Source organism: Mixophyes fleayi, chromosome 1 (genome assembly GCF_038048845.1).
Source record: "Mixophyes fleayi isolate aMixFle1 chromosome 1, aMixFle1.hap1, whole genome shotgun sequence".
Classification (NCBI taxonomy): domain Eukaryota; kingdom Metazoa; phylum Chordata; class Amphibia; order Anura; family Limnodynastidae; genus Mixophyes; species Mixophyes fleayi.
Window position 1 is genome coordinate 413,837,829 of NC_134402.1, and position 20,936 is coordinate 413,858,764.

At 38.9% G+C, this 20,936-nt stretch overlaps 1 protein-coding gene across 4 annotated transcripts in view; it reads left to right on the forward strand.

Moving 5' to 3' along the window:
* The window catches only part of ADAMTS6 (ADAM metallopeptidase with thrombospondin type 1 motif 6), a 232,850-nt gene that overhangs the window by 128,601 nt on the left and 83,313 nt on the right, over positions 1–20,936 (forward strand). For all 4 annotated transcript variants that reach the window (XM_075182881.1, XM_075182890.1, XM_075182867.1 and 1 more), the window contains 2 exons: positions 1,076–1,222; positions 12,696–12,837. In XM_075182881.1, the coding sequence (XP_075038982.1) occupies positions 1,076–1,222; positions 12,696–12,837 (289 nt within the window). The remainder of the gene's footprint in view (positions 1–1,075; positions 1,223–12,695; positions 12,838–20,936) is intronic.

Below are 20,936 nucleotides of genomic sequence, written 5' to 3' on the forward strand. Positions count from 1 at the left end.
AAAAGTAATCTATATTGGTTAAAGTGTTGGATAGAAAAATTCTATTAACAAAAAGGTGAGTGAAAAAGTAGAGTAAGTGCTGTGAGGCGAAGAAGGGGAAGAAGTTTGGGAAATGTTATGTACACACAGTTTTTAGGTGTGTTTGTGTGTTTTGTCAAAGGCAAGAACAACCTTTTGTACTTGTCTGATTCTGTTTGTAGTTAAGAATGACTCATTTTAACAGTGTTCCATGATGGAATGAGTTGCGTCAGAAGAAAAACTGTTTGCAATTTGTTGTGTTGTAATAGTGTTTTTGTTACCTTAAGAACAGAGTGCACCATGGGTAGAAGAGGAACACTGGCAGTGAGGAAAGAGAGGGCAGCTGTTAACAGAAGTTGTTTTGTTACAATCATTATCATCATCATTTATTTATATAGCACCAACATATTCCGTAGCGCTTTACAATTGGGGACAAACATAGTAAACTAATAAACAAACTGGGTAAAACAGACAAAGAGATGAGAAGGCCTTGCTTGCAAGCTTACAATCTATGGGACAATGGGAGTTTGACACATGAGGTTAAGTTTGCATTTTGGCCCAGCCAGACTGCAACGGTAAAAGTGACTCATAAGCTAAATGATCCTGTCACAAAACAATGTTGGTCAAGGGGTAGTTGTATAACGGAAGGTAATAGGGTAATGTAGTGAGGTTAAGAGGGTGGTTGAGGAATATTATAAGCTTCTCTGAACACTTTGTAACATCAAACTCGCTGCTTATAAAAATAATGTAGCAATAAATATGTATATTATGCTCAATGGTATTCTAAAATAAAATAGAAGTATGCAGTGAAACCATCATTCAGTATGTTACTGCTGTTCACATTTTTTTGGAGCTGTATTATAAATATATATTCCCAAGGTCAGGTCCTCTTGAAGATATTGATGTCATTCATACAGACTGTGGACACTTAAAGATGTGTTATTTCCATCAGCTTGAGGATGAGTCTCTGATACAGCCTCTTGGTAAAGGTGTTATATAGACTTCATCCCCACTCACTAATCTTCACATGTTCTCTTCCTATCTTTGTATGTTCTAGTTTTGGCATGAATCATGATGGAATTGGAAACTCCTGTGGGACCAAAGGTCACGAAGCTGCCAAGTTAATGGCAGCTCACATTACGTCTAACACAAACCCTTTCTCCTGGTCGGCCTGTAGCAGAGAATATATCACCAGCTTCCTAGAGTGAGTACTCTTTGCTTTCTATATTTAAATGTTTTAACTATATCTCGGTAGAGGATTTACAAGGTTTAAAAGGTGGATCTGATAAAGCAGTTCTCAATTGTAGAACCTGTCGACCAGTAAACATAGAAATAATAAAAACTGAGCACATTTTAATACAATAACACTATACTATTATTTTTTTTACTGCAGGCAACTTTTATGGTTTAAACATTGCAGTGTCTAACAATGTTTACTATATTCACTATTCATTTGCTCTAGGTGTACACATTGAACACATGTTCTGGGGAGTTAATCTATGTTACAATAAAGTAATGTAATGTATATGTTTTGCTATGATTCTCTTTACAATCATAGGAATTTAAAAACTTGTCAGACAGAATAATAACACAGTTAACAAGGCAACAACAGGAAAGTGTCAAAGTAACGCAAGACCTGGACTTTTTGAAGCACGATGAACTTTCTCAATGAACAATTTCTTGAAAACCAAGACAGGCAAGGCATCCTTTACATATTAAGATCCTCTGTAGCTCTAGTTATCCCCTAATGAAAACAAAAGCGATGGAATGGTTACAAAATATGGAAGGTTTAGGAAAAGTGTATCGTGTGATGTTTAATGGTTAGTCACTTTTGTCTTCATCTTTTTCAAATAAAATATGATGTGAGTTAAAGTAAAATTTAGGTGAAGTTATTATATAGAGCTCCTCCTGCTGATTTATGTGAGGCCACTATCACAAAGGGTATTATACTATTGGTTGGCACTCAACAAGGCATCTACAACAGGTCATTTACAATGGATCCCCACTATCTCCTCTTTGCATATGTATTGTATGCGACCAAGTCATATGTGAATAACCAGAGGTGGATTGGTAAATTAGAGTGGCCCTGGAAAAAAATTCTGAAAGTGGCCTCTCGTAGATGGGACTAAGTCAGCTGTAGGCAGGGCCAACACAAGAATAGGCAGAATTACCGTTATCTTTAGCCACATCATGTGCTTTGTTCAAATTAAGAAAAAATACCCCCTTGAATGCGCTTTGCAAAATTTATGGCAAGTAAAACAAAGTAGGTATTATTCCTAACATCCTGGTAAGTGCTATACAATACAGAGAGCTTTCTTTGGACCACAGTACAAAGTGCATCCTAGTGACCACTATCGATACAAAGTGCATCCTAGTGACCACTATCGGTACAAAGTGCATCCTAGTGACCACTATCGGTACAAAGTGCATCCTAGTGACCACTATCGGTACAAAGTGCATCCTAGTGACCACTATCGGTACAAAGTGCATCCTAGTGACCACTATCGGTACAAAGTGCATCCTAGTGACCACTATCGGTACAAAGTGCATCCTAGTGACCACTATCGGTACAAAGTGCATCCTAGTGACCACTATCGGTACAAAGTGCATCCTAGTGACCACTATCGGTACAAAGTGCATCCTAGTGACCACTATCGGTACAAAGTGCATCCTAGTGACCACTATCGGTACAAAGTGCATCCTAGTGACCACTATCGGTACAAAGTGCATCCTAGTGACCACTATCGGTACAAAGTGCATCCTAGTGACCACTATCGGTACAAAGTGCATCCTAGTGACCACTATCGGTACAAAGTGCATCCTAGTGACCACTATCGGTACAAAGTGCATCCTAGTGACCACTATCGGTACAAAGTGCATCCTAGTGACCACTATCGGTACAAAGTGCATCCTAGTGACCACTATCGGTACAAAGTGCATCCTAGTGACCACTATCGGTACAAAGTGCATCCTAGTGACCACTATCGGTACAAAGTGCATCCTAGTGACCACTATCGGTACAAAGTGCATCCTAGTGACCACTATCGGTACAAAGTGCATCCTAGTGACCACTATCGGTACAAAGTGCATCCTAGTGACCACTATCGGTACAAAGTGCATCCTAGTGACCACTATCGGTACAAAGTGCATCCTAGTGACCACTATCGGTACAAAGTGCATCCTAGTGACCACTATCGGTACAAAGTGCATCCTAGTGACCACTATCGGTACAAAGTGCATCCTAGTGACCACTATCGGTACAAAGTGCATCCTAGTGACCACTATCGGTACAAAGTGCATCCTAGTGACCACTATCGGTACAAAGTGCATCCTAGTGACCACTATCGGTACAAAGTGCATCCTAGTGACCACTATCGGTACAAAGTGCATCCTAGTGACCACTATCGGTACAAAGTGCATCCTAGTGACCACTATCGGTACAAAGTGCATCCTAGTGACCACTATCGGTACAAAGTGCATCCTAGTGACCACTATCGGTACAAAGTGCATCCTAGTGACCACTATCGGTACAAAGTGCATCCTAGTGACCACTATCGGTACAAAGTGCATCCTAGTGACCACTATCGGTACAAAGTGCATCCTAGTGACCACTATCGGTACAAAGTGCATCCTAGTGACCACTATCGGTACAAAGTGCATCCTAGTGACCACTATCGGTACAAAGTGCATCCTAGTGACCACTATCGGTACAAAGTGCATCCTAGTGACCACTATCGGTACAAAGTGCATCCTAGTGACCACTATCGGTACAAAGTGCATCCTAGTGACCACTATCGGTACAAAGTGCATCCTAGTGACCACTATCGGTACAAAGTGCATCCTAGTGACCACTATCGGTACAAAGTGCATCCTAGTGACCACTATCGGTACAAAGTGCATCCTAGTGACCACTATCGGTACAAAGTGCATCCTAGTGACCACTATCGGTACAAAGTGCATCCTAGTGACCACTATCGGTACAAAGTGCATCCTAGTGACCACTATCGGTACAAAGTGCATCCTAGTGACCACTATCGGTACAAAGTGCATCCTAGTGACCACTATCGGTACAAAGTGCATCCTAGTGACCACTATCGGTACAAAGTGCATCCTAGTGACCACTATCGGTACAAAGTGCATCCTAGTGACCACTATCGGTACAAAGTGCATCCTAGTGACCACTATCGGTACAAAGTGCATCCTAGTGACCACTATCGGTACAAAGTGCATCCTAGTGACCACTATCGGTACAAAGTGCATCCTAGTGACCACTATCGGTACAAAGTGCATCCTAGTGACCACTATCGGTACAAAGTGCATCCTAGTGACCACTATCGGTACAAAGTGCATCCTAGTGACCACTATCGGTACAAAGTGCATCCTAGTGACCACTATCGGTACAAAGTGCATCCTAGTGACCACTATCGGTACAAAGTGCATCCTAGTGACCACTATCGGTACAAAGTGCATCCTAGTGACCACTATCGGTACAAAGTGCATCCTAGTGACCACTATCGGTACAAAGTGCATCCTAGTGACCACTATCGGTACAAAGTGCATCCTAGTGACCACTATCGGTACAAAGTGCATCCTAGTGACCACTATCGGTACAAAGTGCATCCTAGTGACCACTATCGGTACAAAGTGCATCCTAGTGACCACTATCGGTACAAAGTGCATCCTAGTGACCACTATCGGTACAAAGTGCATCCTAGTGACCACTATCGGTACAAAGTGCATCCTAGTGACCACTATCGGTACAAAGTGCATCCTAGTGACCACTATCGGTACAAAGTGCATCCTAGTGACCACTATCGGTACAAAGTGCATCCTAGTGACCACTATCGGTACAAAGTGCATCCTAGTGACCACTATCGGTACAAAGTGCATCCTAGTGACCACTATCGGTACAAAGTGCATCCTAGTGACCACTATCGGTACAAAGTGCATCCTAGTGACCACTATCGGTACAAAGTGCATCCTAGTGACCACTATCGGTACAAAGTGCATCCTAGTGACCACTATCGGTACAAAGTGCATCCTAGTGACCACTATCGGTACAAAGTGCATCCTAGTGACCACTATCGGTACAAAGTGCATCCTAGTGACCACTATCGGTACAAAGTGCATCCTAGTGACCACTATCGGTACAAAGTGCATCCTAGTGACCACTATCGGTACAAAGTGCATCCTAGTGACCACCATACAATACTGAGAGCAACTATTGACCAATATACAGCAGTGAGAGCATCCCAGTGATCTCCATACTATACACTTGACATATATATAAGATAAGTGACTAAGATGTCAGTGAGCAGGGTCTCGATCATTGAGATGTCTATGGGTGTCAGTGAGTCAGATCAACACCCTCCCTTCACACACTTACTTGAGTATGTGCAGATGCTGACGTCTTTGTCGGCCTGTCTCTCTCTTTTCTTCTTGAAGCCCAGCTGCACAATGGCGACAGCAGAAGCCCCATTGTTAATGAGAACCAAGCTGCTCCTCATTGGAGGATTCCCTATTCTGGGCAGGAAGGGGAATAGGAGAATCCGCTTCTCGACACCTGCCTGCCTGAGTCCCCCGATAGCGCTGCCTGGGGCTCAGAGCTTCTTCCACAGGAGGAGACGACATGACAAAATAAAATTAAAAGTAATCACTAAATGTGTATTGACATTATTTTGGACAAGTCTACAATTTCCTTTTTCTATTTTATTATATGTTTAGTAAATACAACCATAATTGGTTAACAAAAGTAACATAATTATTATTAGGGGTACAGTTATTAATGAAAAATAAAACAATGGGTTGCAAACTTAATTCATGCATTAGGTCCTGGATGGAAATAAAACCCTACGGCATTGTAGATATTTTATTCTAAAGTGTAGAATGACAGCAGTGTAATATTATCAGTAGAGTATTATTGAAAGTTAGTAAGTTACACTGGTAACATGTTTGTAGTGTAGAGGACACACCTTCTTTGTGTTTGTACATATGGACACATCAATTTGCTGTGACTAATAACAGCTATCAGTGGGAAAACAACATCAACTTTATTTTAAGATAGGAATATTATCTTGAATCTCCATGCTAATATCCTATAGTAATGTTCTACATGTGCAACTCTTACCTACGGTTATTTTTATAAAGCAGCACCTTTTCTGTGTTTGCTTTAATTGAAGGACTGATAAATCTGTTACCCCTATCTGATCATGCTTCTGTGTTTAAATTCACCTATCTGTACAGAGCACATATTGTATATTATGTAAGTCATAGCAAGCCTCTTTTTTTTTTTCCCATTCCAGATTGATCTGATTTAGTCAAAATCCACCCCTCCTAAACAGCTGTTTAAACTTGTCATCTCTCAACAAAAAGATAAAATTCAGGACAGAATTAGTTTGAAATAAAAACACTTCAACTATTTCACGTAATGCACAAGCTTTGTTATATATTGGCATTCAGTAGTGGTTTTAATTGTTCTTTAAAGTCGATGGTTTTCTGAACTTTTTATTAGTTTTTTGTTTATTTGACATAACTAACAACATAACCATCATTTGCTAATTTTTATTTGTAGATGTACGGATGACAAAAAGACTCTCATTCTGTTCGCTACATAAAGAAAACGGCGTATGTGTTTCTGGGGAATCTTTCTGTCTTTGCAAAAAAAACATTATTATGCCAAAAATATAGTTGACTGTAGGGCAAAGCCTGATTAATTTTCTGGCTGATGATCCTAAAATGTAGAAAGTAGCTTGTTCTGTAAGATTTATTTTGGCAAACGTTGAGGCATCAGGAAGAAAACGAGAGTTTATGTGGAAACATTTTCTGGAGACCATTTTAACTTAAACATAGCATGAACTAAGCATTTGTGATTCAGTAGATTTTGAAATTTTGTGACTTGTTTTGGGATTTTGGACATAATTATTATTTTAATCAGATACTCGGAGAATGAGTGTTGGTGTCCAGCTCCAACTAGTGACTTGTCCATGTTGAGACTACATTTCCCCAGTCTAGACATGTGTATCTCCCTTGCACCTTTTTGGCTATAAACAAATGACATGGCACAGGAAAACATACCACAACTTTTGGACCCGATTCAGCAATGTTTCTGACTTGGCATTTAGCGTCTGCCAGCGTAGGTGTATTATTGGATATATTTCTGGAACACGCAAACGGAAAACTAGCAAACAAGCAAGTAAAAATGCTCAATTTGGTAAAGTTGTTCTAAATGTGTCACAGATCAGATGCATAGGTTTTTATTTTTCCACTGAATGGCCTTAGAGGAGGCCAACTAGGCTTCATCATTGCAGTTTTTACATGACCAAAATAGTTGTTTAAATATTGTGCGTCTTAAAGCTGCACCACCTCCCCCTAGCTGAAGCTTTATGTAACCATTTTTCCTGAGTTGCCTCTGTTCTTTTCACAGCCCTAGCCGAAAACCGGAGGGGCGTGAGGGTTGGCAGAAGGGCCTGCCAGAAGCCATAATCAAAGATTGGGAATTCTAATTTGTCCTTCCGCTCACACCCCTCCCTCTCCTGAGATTTTTTTTAATCCCCCTCTTGTGGGATTTTTAAAGTGGGGAACAGAGCCTTGAGAACAATGGTGACATGTTAGTAATTGTATGTGGTGGGTAATAAGCTCCACCCATAATAAGTTTTCATAAAGTTGAAATAACTCGTACTGTTTTCTGCTTCCTGCAACCATACTTGCTTGATTGACACCACACTTGCTTGATTCAAAACGGGCAAGGGCAGGCTGTCGTTTCCCCAACCCTTTTCTTTACATCAATAGTCAGAGTCAAACAGAGTCTTCGATCCCATAATCCTCAGCTTCAGTGCCTGGAGTGACCACTAGAAAATGAACCTAACTTCAGTACACAGTGTAAGCCGAAGTTAGGCAGTGTGGCATATTATCCATGGTAATGTAGTTTTATGGCTGCCCTCTGCCTATAGCAGGAGCTGACATGTCCATCTTACCAACCGTTTTGTTAATTTGTATGAAAGCCACTAGGGCTGTCAGGAGGAAGTAAAAATTGCAATGCAGATAGTGTACAAATATGAAAAAATCCAGCATTTTCGGTACTGTTCCCATGTGTTTTCATCTATTGAACAAAAAATCTCCCAAGAATAAGACGTGCAGTCAACCAGGAGAGCCTATCTGCAGGACTCCATTGCAGTGTCTAACATCAGGGTTCATCAGTCCACCAATTTGAATACCCCAAAAAAGAACAAAGTGCAGGTGAAGATATCATGGAGGAATGCACATTGCTGCCTATCTCAGGTCCGCCAATGACATTCCCAAAGGCTATTGAAGGTATGCTCTGTAGTACCGCATGCAAGCTGTGCAGCAAGCTGGTGGAAAGATAATAGTTTTGGGGTGCTTTTGCAGCCTCTGGACCCAGGTGGCTCATAGATTTTGAGAAAACAAAGAGATCTGGATTGTACCTTAAAAATTCTTGTCATGGTATCGACAAGTGAGCTTAAGTTTAAGAGAAAGCGCAACAGCCGAGTGCCTGAAGCAGAATATGTTTTTTTCGAATGGAGGACTCAGAGTCCTGACCTTAACTAAATGCTGTGGCATGACCTGATACATGCAGTAATGCCAGCCAAAAACATCAACGAGTTGAAGCAGTTCTGTAAAGAAAGGGCCAAAATACGCAAGTTACAAAATGTTATTCCTGCCAAGTGGTGGGAAATATAAATTCTCTGACTCGGGTTATGATAACCTAAACAGGATTAGAAAGACCTGTGTGAGTCTTATTATCACAACACAGGCTATTGTAATCTGCCACAGATAGGAATTGTGGCATTCAGCATTGCTAATTGTCATCGATTTTGTTTCGGAATGCACAGACAGATTGAAAATTGTATAAAATTGCAACATTACAGATTAATCAACTCTCTTTTGTCCAAAACCAGATACAGTTAGACATTTATGCTGGTTTGGGTGAGAGTTACAAGTGTGTGTCTGATAAATGAGCCCTGTGCCAGGGCTTACTCTTAGGGCTAGATTTACTAAACTGTGGGTTTGGAAAAGTGGAGATGTTGCCTATAGCAACATATCAGATTCTAGTTATCATTTATTTAGTGCATTCTACAAAATGACAGCAAGAATCTGATTGGTTGCTATAGGCAACATCTCCACTTTTTCAAACCCGCAGTTTAGTAAATATACCCCTTAGTCTAGTTGTCTAAAACTGTCAACATCAGTACTGTCCACTGTACAGGAGATTAACATTTTAAGCATTCATCAATCTTTGTATTATGTTAGGCTTCTTGTCATGTCCTGTGAATCAGAATATGTTTTCTGCTTACAAGAGGACCCTCAGACAATTGAAACCCAGGCTATTTATACAGTAGTACCTCTCTTCAGGAGCTGACAAATGACCATTTCTTCCAAGTGACAGTACTTTGAAACATTTATTTATTCCCTATAACTAAGTGCAAATGAATAAATGCATGAATGGTGTTGAGCTGCACAGATCCTCAGAGTTGTACAGTTCAGAGTATGGGCATAAATATGCAATTTTTACATCCATATTTGTTACAGGTAAATTACGCCCCTTTTGGCTGCCAACTCATCGTGCCCGGTGTGTTTATAAATGCACAGATTTCGCTTCCAACACCATAGTCTCTCCCTAGCTGTCATTCTCTAGCTTATGTAAAAATGATTAAAAATAGATAGACTGAACAAAGGATTCCCTCCAATTATTTCATTTGATCATTTCAGAGATGTCAATTAAAACTAAAAATATCTGTAAAATACTACATAATTAACATTTATACAAGTAGCTGAAGAGACATTTAAGCCGAAATTCTATCTAAACCTGTCCCAAGCTATAGAAATATTCCTAAATGATCCCACCGATCCCAATTTCCCTCATTGCATAATAATTGTTCAACTGGAAGTACATTACAATATCCGTTATTTGTTTTTATATATAATCATTAGCTTCTTAAGCCCATTGATTTTGTAAAGCTGCCATAAATATAATAGAGCTGCAATTCTCTTCTGCAATAGCTGTAGACCTTTACCTTTACGTGTATTTTTGTAAACAATTACAAGTTTACCCTTGTGTGGTAGTGGGTGGACTGTGGAGTACCATGGACCCTATAATGCTTTAAGGTGGTCCTGAACCTATTGCCGCAGGTCTTCCAACATAACCATGCTGACAAAATGATTTTGGTGGAATTTTCAGCTTTTCATTATGGGAAATAAAGTAAAGATATAAAGTAAATAAACCAACACAACAGACTATATTATATGTCAATTTGTTAGACTGTGTCCATAGTTGTAATGCCACGTGGCATTCATGCCACTTGTATTGTGTAATACAAGGAATGGCGTAGGATATTGACTTATGTCCTTCATCTGCAACTGGAAGCATGAGGGGAACGCAGTGTTTTCTAGACCACTTGTTATTTTCAAACAAGTCACCCATATGATCTGAAGAGTTCTCAAGCCATAAAAATTGTCCCAAATTCATTTCTGGGGGCCAAATAAAGTTGTCTTGCTAACAATGCACCAGGAGTCTTATTTATGGATCAGGTAGAATTCTAGGTAAAAGGTCTATCCCGTGATCATATGGAGAAAGGGGTTCCACCTTTTGGTATTCACTTTCTTTTGAATAGTAGCCATAATCCATTCAGGGCATTACAGGGATACATTTTAACTGTGTTCACATCTTGTCCTTTCTTTCATTTGGGTCTGATTGCTTCCTCTAGTTTATGGATTCATGAGTAGGCTAGGTACACACTGGAGAATTCTCCAACCAATCTGTTATCTACAACGATTGTACCTACGACCGGTTGGGTGTTTCATGCGTACACACTACACACAATTTACCTTCAGATCTGTTCTCTTCATCTGGTACTATAGTCGTTTAGAGAATGAGAGCACAATATGCATTCGTTCATGTCACACTGATTAATCACCTTGTTATAGCTATCCACAGGTCATAACAAATTTTGTTAGCTTCTGTGACTCTGAAACTAAATATTCAGTGTCAGAGCCAACAAACGAATTATTCCATCTACAGCACTCTCTGCATTTAGTGACCGGGACATGTTCATTGCCAACCTCGGCTGAGAATACCATGATTCTGTAATCTCTATGGAGATCTTGAACATGAGTGCATATACATTACAGGATCGGAAGTTGAATGGAACGAGCTTATCAAAAATGCCGGCCAACCAAATGAAACGACAATTAGTACTTTGGGACGATTGTCGTTTATCGTGTAAGTATACACATTAACGTGATATCTGAACAAATGGTCCTATATTCACTGATTGGCCTGATGATCGGCTGGTAAACCTTCAGTGTGTACCTAGCCTAAGTATCTGTACTTAGTGCAGGTAAGATGATTAGTAGGTGGTGATGTTTTGTGCCTGGCTACCAACATTCGTGAGTCTGTGTAAATGTCTTGACTGACTTTGTTATTCTTTTGTGAAGAAGGTGCCTCATTATTTTTTGTTTTTGTTTTGGACAATTAGTCATTACTTAAGTATCTTTTTAAATATTTATCTGATGTCTGATATCTCAATGCATTTCTACCTAATCCATTAAGACCTCCCTACTTGTTAAATTGTACTTTTCTGATTTCTTCACTTTAATTGCTTGTTTGTCATTTATTATGTCCGGTCTTGTAGAGAGTTTCGTACATCACCATGGATCACTTACAAGATGTGCATATAATTTCTGTACATAACCTAAAAATCAATTCATCTACTATTAGAATAAGGTTACATTTGAAGTTGCCTTCAACTTTTATAAGGTTTAACACTATGCTTAAGTGAGGCTTTGAGAACATGCTCTGAATGCTTTGTTTAAAAGCGAATAAAATTTTTTGTGTTATCTTTTTTACATAAGTTGGGATTTGGTGACCTGTGTGTATATGGCCTAAAGAAGTTCTCATTTACATTAAATCTCATTTAATCTATCGCCATGACACACAATTGCAATTAATCTATTCTTATGCACTGGGTACAACCCAATCTGTCTTAAACCACCTATTTTCAAGAGCAAATATTTCCCCCTAAACAAAATACACAGTGTGGCTATAAAGAGCTACATGCAGCTGTGTGAAACCCTGGCACTAATGGAGCTGGAGCAGTCACATGTTGTCACAACAGAGAGAATATTGCTTTTGCACTATTTGGCGCTGGACCATCTGGTTGTTAATGGCCCTCACTACCTTACAAACTTATTGACCCATTCACAAAACATGAACCATCTGTATGACGTATCAAGGATCGTCATTAGTATTCTTAGTCCTGACCAAAACAATCTTTAACTAGATTGTGCAGTGACTCCTTTAAGTTGTTTGACGTATAATTTAGATAACGTACAAATTTTCAAATCTTTTGTAAGATCTTATGAGTTTTTTTTAAGTTGGGGTCAAATTAAAAAGTAATATTTCTGTCAAAGAGATGCCCCAGTTTCAGGTAATTAACAACTAGGGAGCCCTGATTTAATCAACAATTCCTACTCTCTTCCAGTATGTAAAGTATTTAATGTTGTGTTTGTCCATGACTGCATTTTTATTTTTTTGTGTTTACGTCTCCTGGAGCCAGTGTGATGTTTCATTTCTTTCCCAGCGAGTAATATTACTGTCATAGGAGACTGTGATCAGTACTTCATCTCATCTACCCATCCTAATTCTGTTCTGTGTTACCCAGTTCAGGCCGTGGTACATGCCTCGACAATGAACCTCCAAAACGTGACTTTGTGTACCCTGCGGTGGCTCCAGGTCAGGTGTATGACGCAGATGAGCAGTGTCGCTTTCAGTATGGAGCAACATCACGCCAATGTAAATATGGGGTAAGAAGTTGTCATCTTTACACCACTTACATAGCTTGTGACCATCAGAATGTTTGAAATCTGACTGTCTGCAGTGACTAGGTGCTTACGTATCTGGTATGATATGAAAGGTATTTCCAACCACATACTGTGCACTCAGAGTTGTGCGTGAATGGACTCTGGTAATGTCGTATTGGAACTGCAGAATAAAGGGATGTGTTTAAAAATAATATTTCAATAACATAAAGGAAGCAATGTGATCTTGTTCAGTTATTGTTGATTCTGTCAAAGCTGTTGCTTCTAAATCTCCGTTTTGTTTGGTTTTATTTGCCATGTCATCAGTGTCAGTGGCTAGGTTCTTTGTGTGTGTGTGTGTGTGTGTGTGTGTGTGTGTGTGTGTGTACACACACACACATATATAATGTGTGTGTGAATATATATTGCATGAGGATTTTCACACATTGCAGATAAGAACTATTTTATTAAATCGATGTCTTGTTAAGGGAGGATGCTTAAAATTAATTTCAGACAAGGGTAAGAAAGAGATTTTTTTTTTTTAATTAAGATCATAATTGGAACTCATTCCGCTGTATGACTAGTGGAATCTATAAACACACACCACATTGAGATCCATAATTGATGTTGACATTTGCTGGCTGAATTTCAAACAAAATACATTTTCTAATGTCATTGTCATTTTAAATATTCATGATTTTTGCTTGACATTCTTCATTTTTTCCCTTATGTCACAATGCTTAGAAAATCTTTGTTCTCATTAGTAATTAGTGGTGGACGTGGAAAATAAGACCCACTTCCTAGGTGTATTCCCAGTATCTATAAACGTCTACATCCTTTCCCACCTTGTTATATTTTCCAGATGTTCTTATTGCATTAAGATAAGGTTTCCTTTTTAATTGGTAATATGATTTTTAGATTGGTTTGGAATAATAAAGGGCTTGGGTTCAGGTTTTCATAATAAATGCTTTCACAGCCAAGTGAGAGAACTCTTTTTTTTTTTTTTTTTTCCCCCCTATGAAATTGATGAGATTTCCTCTCATAAGGGAAACAAGTCACTATGGGTCCCCTTGAAGTCCATTAGCAGCTTCTATGCCTGTACTGGTTTTGGTCTTTGAATAAGCCTTTAGAACACACATTGTTTATTGTGCCTTTTCAGTTGGTTTTAGAATGTTTGTTAGTCGTGTTTCAGTCCCGGCTACGTGATTTTGTCCAGCACTAACTGTGTATTGGAATGAAGGTGCTGTCCTAAGTCTCTCTGAAGTAGAAGCTATCATTGAAATGATTGCATTTTGACCATGCTTATGTCTTTTTTTTATTCTATCCTGCCCTTAAGATTGTCCAGTTTAAAATGACTCCAATTTTGGAGTTAGCTTGAAATTGTGCCTATAACAGTACATAAGATATTCTGCAAGTATCTGGTCATACAGTTCTACACACAAGTCAGGAGGTAATCCTACACTGATGAGTACTAATGATAGTGAAACAGCTTCATTTTCAGCTCTTTTTTTTTTTTTTTTTTTTAGGTGCCAATTTGTCATGACCGCTCTGATATTATATTTGGCCATTAAAATAGTTGTCATTAAGAATCAGAATCTGATCGGGTCTGATAAGTCAGGAAGTAAAATGTTAGGAGTAGCTGACGCACCAGCCGACTGGTCACAAGGGGTCTTGTGATTCATCTGTTTGCCCTGTCTACCAGACTTGTGTGGCCACACAGGTTTGGTGATCAGACAGAACAGTTGTATGGATGAATATGTAGCTGGCCTTACACTTCATTTAAGGTTTCCTCAGTAGTGATGAAAATGTCTGAGTTAGTTTATGTGACTTCCGTTTACTTAAGAAGTACACTTATCAACACTCTTGTCCTCTATCCTGGACAGGTCTAGATAAAGGTCAAGGATATAGAGCAGAAATGTTGATAAGGACATTATGATAAATAAATAGTTTTTCTGCCACACATGTATTATTTATTTAACCTGGTGAGTTCTAGTGTATACAACACATACTTAAGAGTACATCCTAGAAGTGTATTGTAGTAGTATGGAATTTGTTTGCAAGTCTGTGCCAGTCAATTTTAAATCCGTGAATCATTTCTTCATGTTGTGATGAGAGATTCTGTACCGATAATGTAATATTTAAAAGCCTTTTACATCCTGCATGCTTACCCTGCTGTCAATTCACAAGACTTCTCCTCTGCAAGAGAAATATAATTGCCAGCTATTTCTTTGTTGTCACTCTATAATGTGACTGCTACTGTGAACTTTCTACGAAATGTGCTATGATTAATCCCTGCTTGATAACTCTTCTCTTTATTCCTCACCTTAATTAACTATTTCAACAGAGCCCTGCCACTAAGACATTCTCTAAAGTTTATATGAATGTTCTCTGAGATCATTTTCTGTACTAGTATTAACTCCTGTGTTCCGATGAACCGTGGTGACTTTTTTTTGATGCAACACGAATTACTGCTTTTACGCTAATCTTATTTTATGTTCATGTTTACAAAATAGAAGACTCTCTTGTATTTATATGGAGATTCTGTTGAGGTTGTATAAACAAAGTCAATGTGCCATCAGTACAGATATATTTTCAAATTTCTAGAATCAAAATCTTGACATAATCACACATACACTTAAATGTGAGACATGCTGGGCCTGAGTCGTTAAGGAGAGCAAAGAAAAAAAAAGTAAGTTTGTTTCTGGACAAACCATGTTATAATGCCAGGAATGCAAATTAGTTTATTATTATGCACAAATACTTGATAGCTTTTTTTTTTACACTGAAATTTAGGGGGTTATTCAATTGTTAGCGAGATTTATTTTTTTCCCCCGCCGTATTAAAAAAATAAATAAAAAAATCTCCTGCGTGTTTTTGCCGGCAATAGCGACCGTTTGGAGTTAGCGCTGCGGGAAAACTCGTGCAATTCAATTGAAAAAGAGTGAACACTGCCCCTGCCTGTTAAAAATTGTGTTTGCGAGATTTTATGGGAGTGAAGGGAAGTTTTAACGATGTCATGTGTAACACAAAAAAAGGTTTTGCATACATTTCCATACATTAGATTGCATTATACATTGATGCGCATTCAATAGACCTTCTACTGGAGCGCGAGAGGACGGTTTGATGAAAAAAAACGTAGCGTTACAAGTGGAATTGAATTGCAGGTAAAGTTAACCCGCTCGAAAATGATAAAAAAAACAGCGTTAAAATGACTTAACAGGCTAAAAAAACAAAAACTCGCTGACAATTGAATACCCCCCTTAAAGTTGATTTAGGTCATGTCCTACCCCTCCTATAAATCTGTCCCCACATTTTACATTTACCTCTCCCTCCAATGCAACATAGTTTTGCAAAGTTACTCCTTATTTATGCTTTGGTCTCTTTAATGACTCAGGCCCACTAACAATAGCTATTCCACCATCACTAATGGTGTACTCAATTATTTTCCAATTACAACAATGGCTAAAATTACTAAGGGTTAACCACCCAAAACTTTGTTATTTAACTGAGTAAAAGTTTTGCATTTGATAAATAGGTGTAAAAACATGTCAGGTTAAACGGTGATACGAGTCATATAAGATTTTGTCATTGTCGCTTGTAAAAAGCTGATATTGTTTTATTATAGTTCCATTTAATAGGAAGGCATCTCTGTTTGTTCTATGCAATGCTTATCCAAACATTTAAAGATACATTTTCTTTAAAAATTACATTTTAGACTTTCACATCAGATAACCTTTTGTTCTAATATTCTTTCACATATTTAAGTCTAGTTACAGCATGGCTTTCATTCCACCCTCATTTGACAGTGCAGCATAATGATTGTACTGTGGGATGAACCAGTCTCTTCACAATGCTCTGGCATGTTCCAGCAGTACAATGCAGTTATTTCTACAACGCATTTCACATTTTGGATGATGTAGTTTTCTTATTGCCCTGCATAGTAAAGAAAGTAAATATAGTTAAGCATTATATAATGGTGTAGGACCTGAAGAATGCTTATATCACCAATATAGGGAGGGTGTTCTTATTTTTAACTACTAAACTTTATTAGTGGTTAATATAAATTTCTGTGGAGAGGGTCCTGTAATTTCTGTGTCCACTCTCTTATTGTCTGAACTCGATGCTGCTTTGTCTGTCCTGTCCTCCTTCACCTCAGTGCCCCCAATATTCTGCAGGGAGTGTTCATGTAGATGAGAGGAACAATTTCTGGAAAGCCAGAACTCTGCCCAATACAGCTGACAAGTAGAAGGCAAATGAGTTGGGTTGGGCAGAGCTTGGTCTCTTCAGTGGCAACCGCCCTCCTCTACATCAACATTCCGTACTGGTCTAGAGCACCGAGGAGTTGGAGGTGGGCCAAACGTTGGTCATTTCATGCCGTAAATACTGGGTGACCTCACTTACAGAATCTTCTCCTGGACAAATGGCTGGTAGGTGGAATTATTTATTTATTTACTTTTTTATTTATGAGAAACTTTCTATTAGCTATTGTTGAAGTACAACATATGTTTACCTGATGACATATCTTCTTTAAGAGGTGACTGATGTTTTCCTTTAAAAAAGACGTTTAATACGTCAGTTAACGATTCTTCTGGTTGCTAAGTGTTTAACATAAGCGTTTTTAACACAAGTGGTACATCGTGGAAAAACTACGGTAAGTTCAGCTGTGATGCTACCAGATAATGTTAAGTCTTAAAAAAAAAAAAGTGCTGCTCGGTTGACCTTTGTGAGCTGACTTTCTGCAATGGCTTCAGGCTGTTTTATTGATAACAGCTGTTAAAAGATGTTACTGATAGGATAATGAGAATACAGCCAGTTGCAGAACACTTCTCTCATAGAACAAAGGCAGCACTAAGTTGAGTATTTCCTCCAGGGCACAGAAACTTTAGGCTTTATAATTAACTTGTCCCAGACTTTCTTTTTTCATTTGTTTATAATTGACCAATGTTAACTTTACCATCTTATGCACTGGTTAATTGGTTCTGCCACTTTCATGTAATGTCAGGATTTTCAGTTACTTTCCAAACCCTTATTTTATTTATTTATTTTCCTTTTTTTTAAAAAAAGAAAAAAAAATTTTTTTTTTTTTTGCTTAGTTAAAAGTATAATTATATGGAATAGTTTGTACCATCGGTGTTGCGTTATTTATTCGTAATTGCTGTCAGTCTTGTCAAGGCATTTTTTACACACCTGGCAGACATTTTTGGGTTCAAAGTCGTTTCAGCCTCCTGCGTGGATGTTGAAAGAGTCATCACATAAATTTCAGGAAGCAATTTGATTTATACTGCACAATAATATATTTTATTATCCACTGCCTGTTATTATTCTCACGTCCTGTTAAGCTGCCTAACAGTAAAAAAATATATATATTAAATAAACGTTGCTATTGGTTTAAATCATGCAGCTAAAAAGGTACTTTTACTTTATATTTCAGCACAGTTCTAATGGTTATATGTAATGCATTTCACGTGACCTCTAAAGCTGGCTATTGCTTACATGATAAGAAAATAACATTTAATTGCCTTTCTAAAATTTATTTCTATTGACATCACTTTGTTTCAGTCTTCTTACCTTAAAACAATACTATTGAAAGAAGTTTTTAAATGCCAGTTGGCTGACGTTGAACCCTGGTAAAACAGAGGTTCTTATGGTGGCAGCTCACCGTCAAGACAGCAGCTGGGTCAACCAACCAGGCTTAAGCTTGGGGGCCAAATAGTGATCCGGTGCGGAATCTTGGTTTTGTCCTTGGTTGTGGCTTGACACTTAAACAACAGGTGTCAACTATGATAAAATCTTCATTCTTTCATCTGTGGAACATTGCCATAATCAAGCATTTGTTTCCCCCAGAAGATCTTCCGACACTCGTACATGCATTTCATCATCATCAACATTTATTCATATAGATAATGTCACAATTGGACTACTGCAATGCGCTCGGAGCCTAAGCTTTTAGCTTTGCAGTCCTACTTTTCAACCAGCTACCTTGCACAGTCCAAGCGGTATATATACTAAACTGTGGGTTTGGAAAATTGGACATGTTGCTTATAGCAACTAATCAGGTTCTTGTTATCATTTATTTAGTACATTCTACAAAATGACAGCTAGAATCTGATTGGTTGCTATTGGCAACATCTCCACTTTTTCAAGCCCGCAGTTTAGTAAATATACCTGCAAGAGTCAAAACCAGACTCAAGACCTACCTGTTTACTCAAGCATTTCATTAATGCATATCTACTTCTATAATACACACTGCTTATCTCTCTTTTATGTATTCTGTTAATGTTTTGAGTCCTATTGAGAGGCAAGTGTTCTATAAATAAAAATTCTAAAAAAAATATTATTATTATTATTACATTAATAATAAAATTGATAATACATTATTATAAGAGCAGCAGAGTAAAGCAAGGGATAGCCCCATGTCAGATACAAAAAAAGTAAAGTATTGTACAGTTTTGCTTAATAAAGCTGTCCGCTTGAGGTTCTGCTATATTGTATACCTTGGGAAGTCAAATGCACAAGTGCTAATGTTCTTGCATTGTAGTGCAGTGATTAGCAATGCAAGATGGCCTTTATTGATAAATGTGCAAATATGATTGGTGAGTCTCATCAGACGTAGAAATAATGTGCATAAAATTAGGCATTGTGAATTTAGCAGGACACCACAGAGATATATTTATTGGAGCTACATTTCTACTCCGCTCAGATGTGGTAGATATTTGAACTCAGTCACTGCTTTCAATGCTATGTTTTTTTCACTTTGGGTGCATAGTTTAGGGAGGGTATATTAATATGCACAGAAAAACCAATATAAGATAACAAGAACAGTTATAAAGCCCTATTAATATCATGTGTGATTTATGACACAAATGAGGGTCAAAATATTTTAGGGGGGAAAAGTTATGTAAAGAGTATATACGGTATGTTTTTGTTTAATCTAGGTAGGTGATATTCTTTTCCTTAACTACTTTAATTCAAGCATTAATTACTAGTATGTCATTGCATTTGCACCGCATATCTATTTAGCTGATAACATCATTTGTGTGTAAAATCATGTGCATCTGTATAGTAATATAACAATCCCAGGTTTTAAGTCTGATTTCTGATGGGTATTATTAGTTCAGGCCATAATGTGGTTGCCTTAACTGTGTATAGATCACAGGTACACTGTAGACCATACTTGTCCAAGGCCAACTGCCTCGTGTTGACAAGATTTGCTTCATTATGGCTCTGCCCCCACTGCATAGTGACACAATTCGTGTTAACATACCCTGACACAAAACACATCATCATACCCTGCCTGCCCGCCACTGCACAGTGACACAAATCACATCATCCTACCCTGTCCACCACTGCACGGTGACTCCATTCGCGTCACCATACCCTGCCCGCCACTACACGTTGACACAAAACACATCATCATACCCTGCCCCCCACTGCACAGTGACACCATTCCCGTCACCGTACCCTGCCCACCAATACACAGTGACACAAAACACATCATCATACCCTGCCTGCCCGCCACTGCACAGTGACACAAATCACATCATCCTACCCTGTCCACCACTGCGCGGTGACTCCATTCGCGTCACCATACCCTGCCCGCCACTACACAGTGACACCATTCTCGTCACCATACCCTGCCCGCTAATACACAGTGACACAAAACACATCATCATACCCTGCCTGCCCGCCACTACACAGTGACACAAAACACATCATCATACCCTGCCCCCCACTGCACAGTGACACCATTCCCGTCACCATACCCTGCCCACCACTGCGCGGTGACTCCATTCGCGTCACCATACCCTGCCCGCCACTACACAGTGACACAAAACACATCATCATACCCTGCCCCCCACTGCACAGTGACACCATTCCCGTCACCATACCCTGCCCACCACTGCGCGGTGACTCCATTCGCGTCACCATACCCTGCCCGCCACTACACAGTGACACCATTCCCGTCGCCATACCCTGCCCACCACTGCGCGGTGACTCCATTCGCGTCACCATACCCTGCCCGCCACTACACAGTGACACCATTCTCGTCACCATACCCTGCCCGCCACTACACAGTGACACAAAACACATCATCATACCCTGCC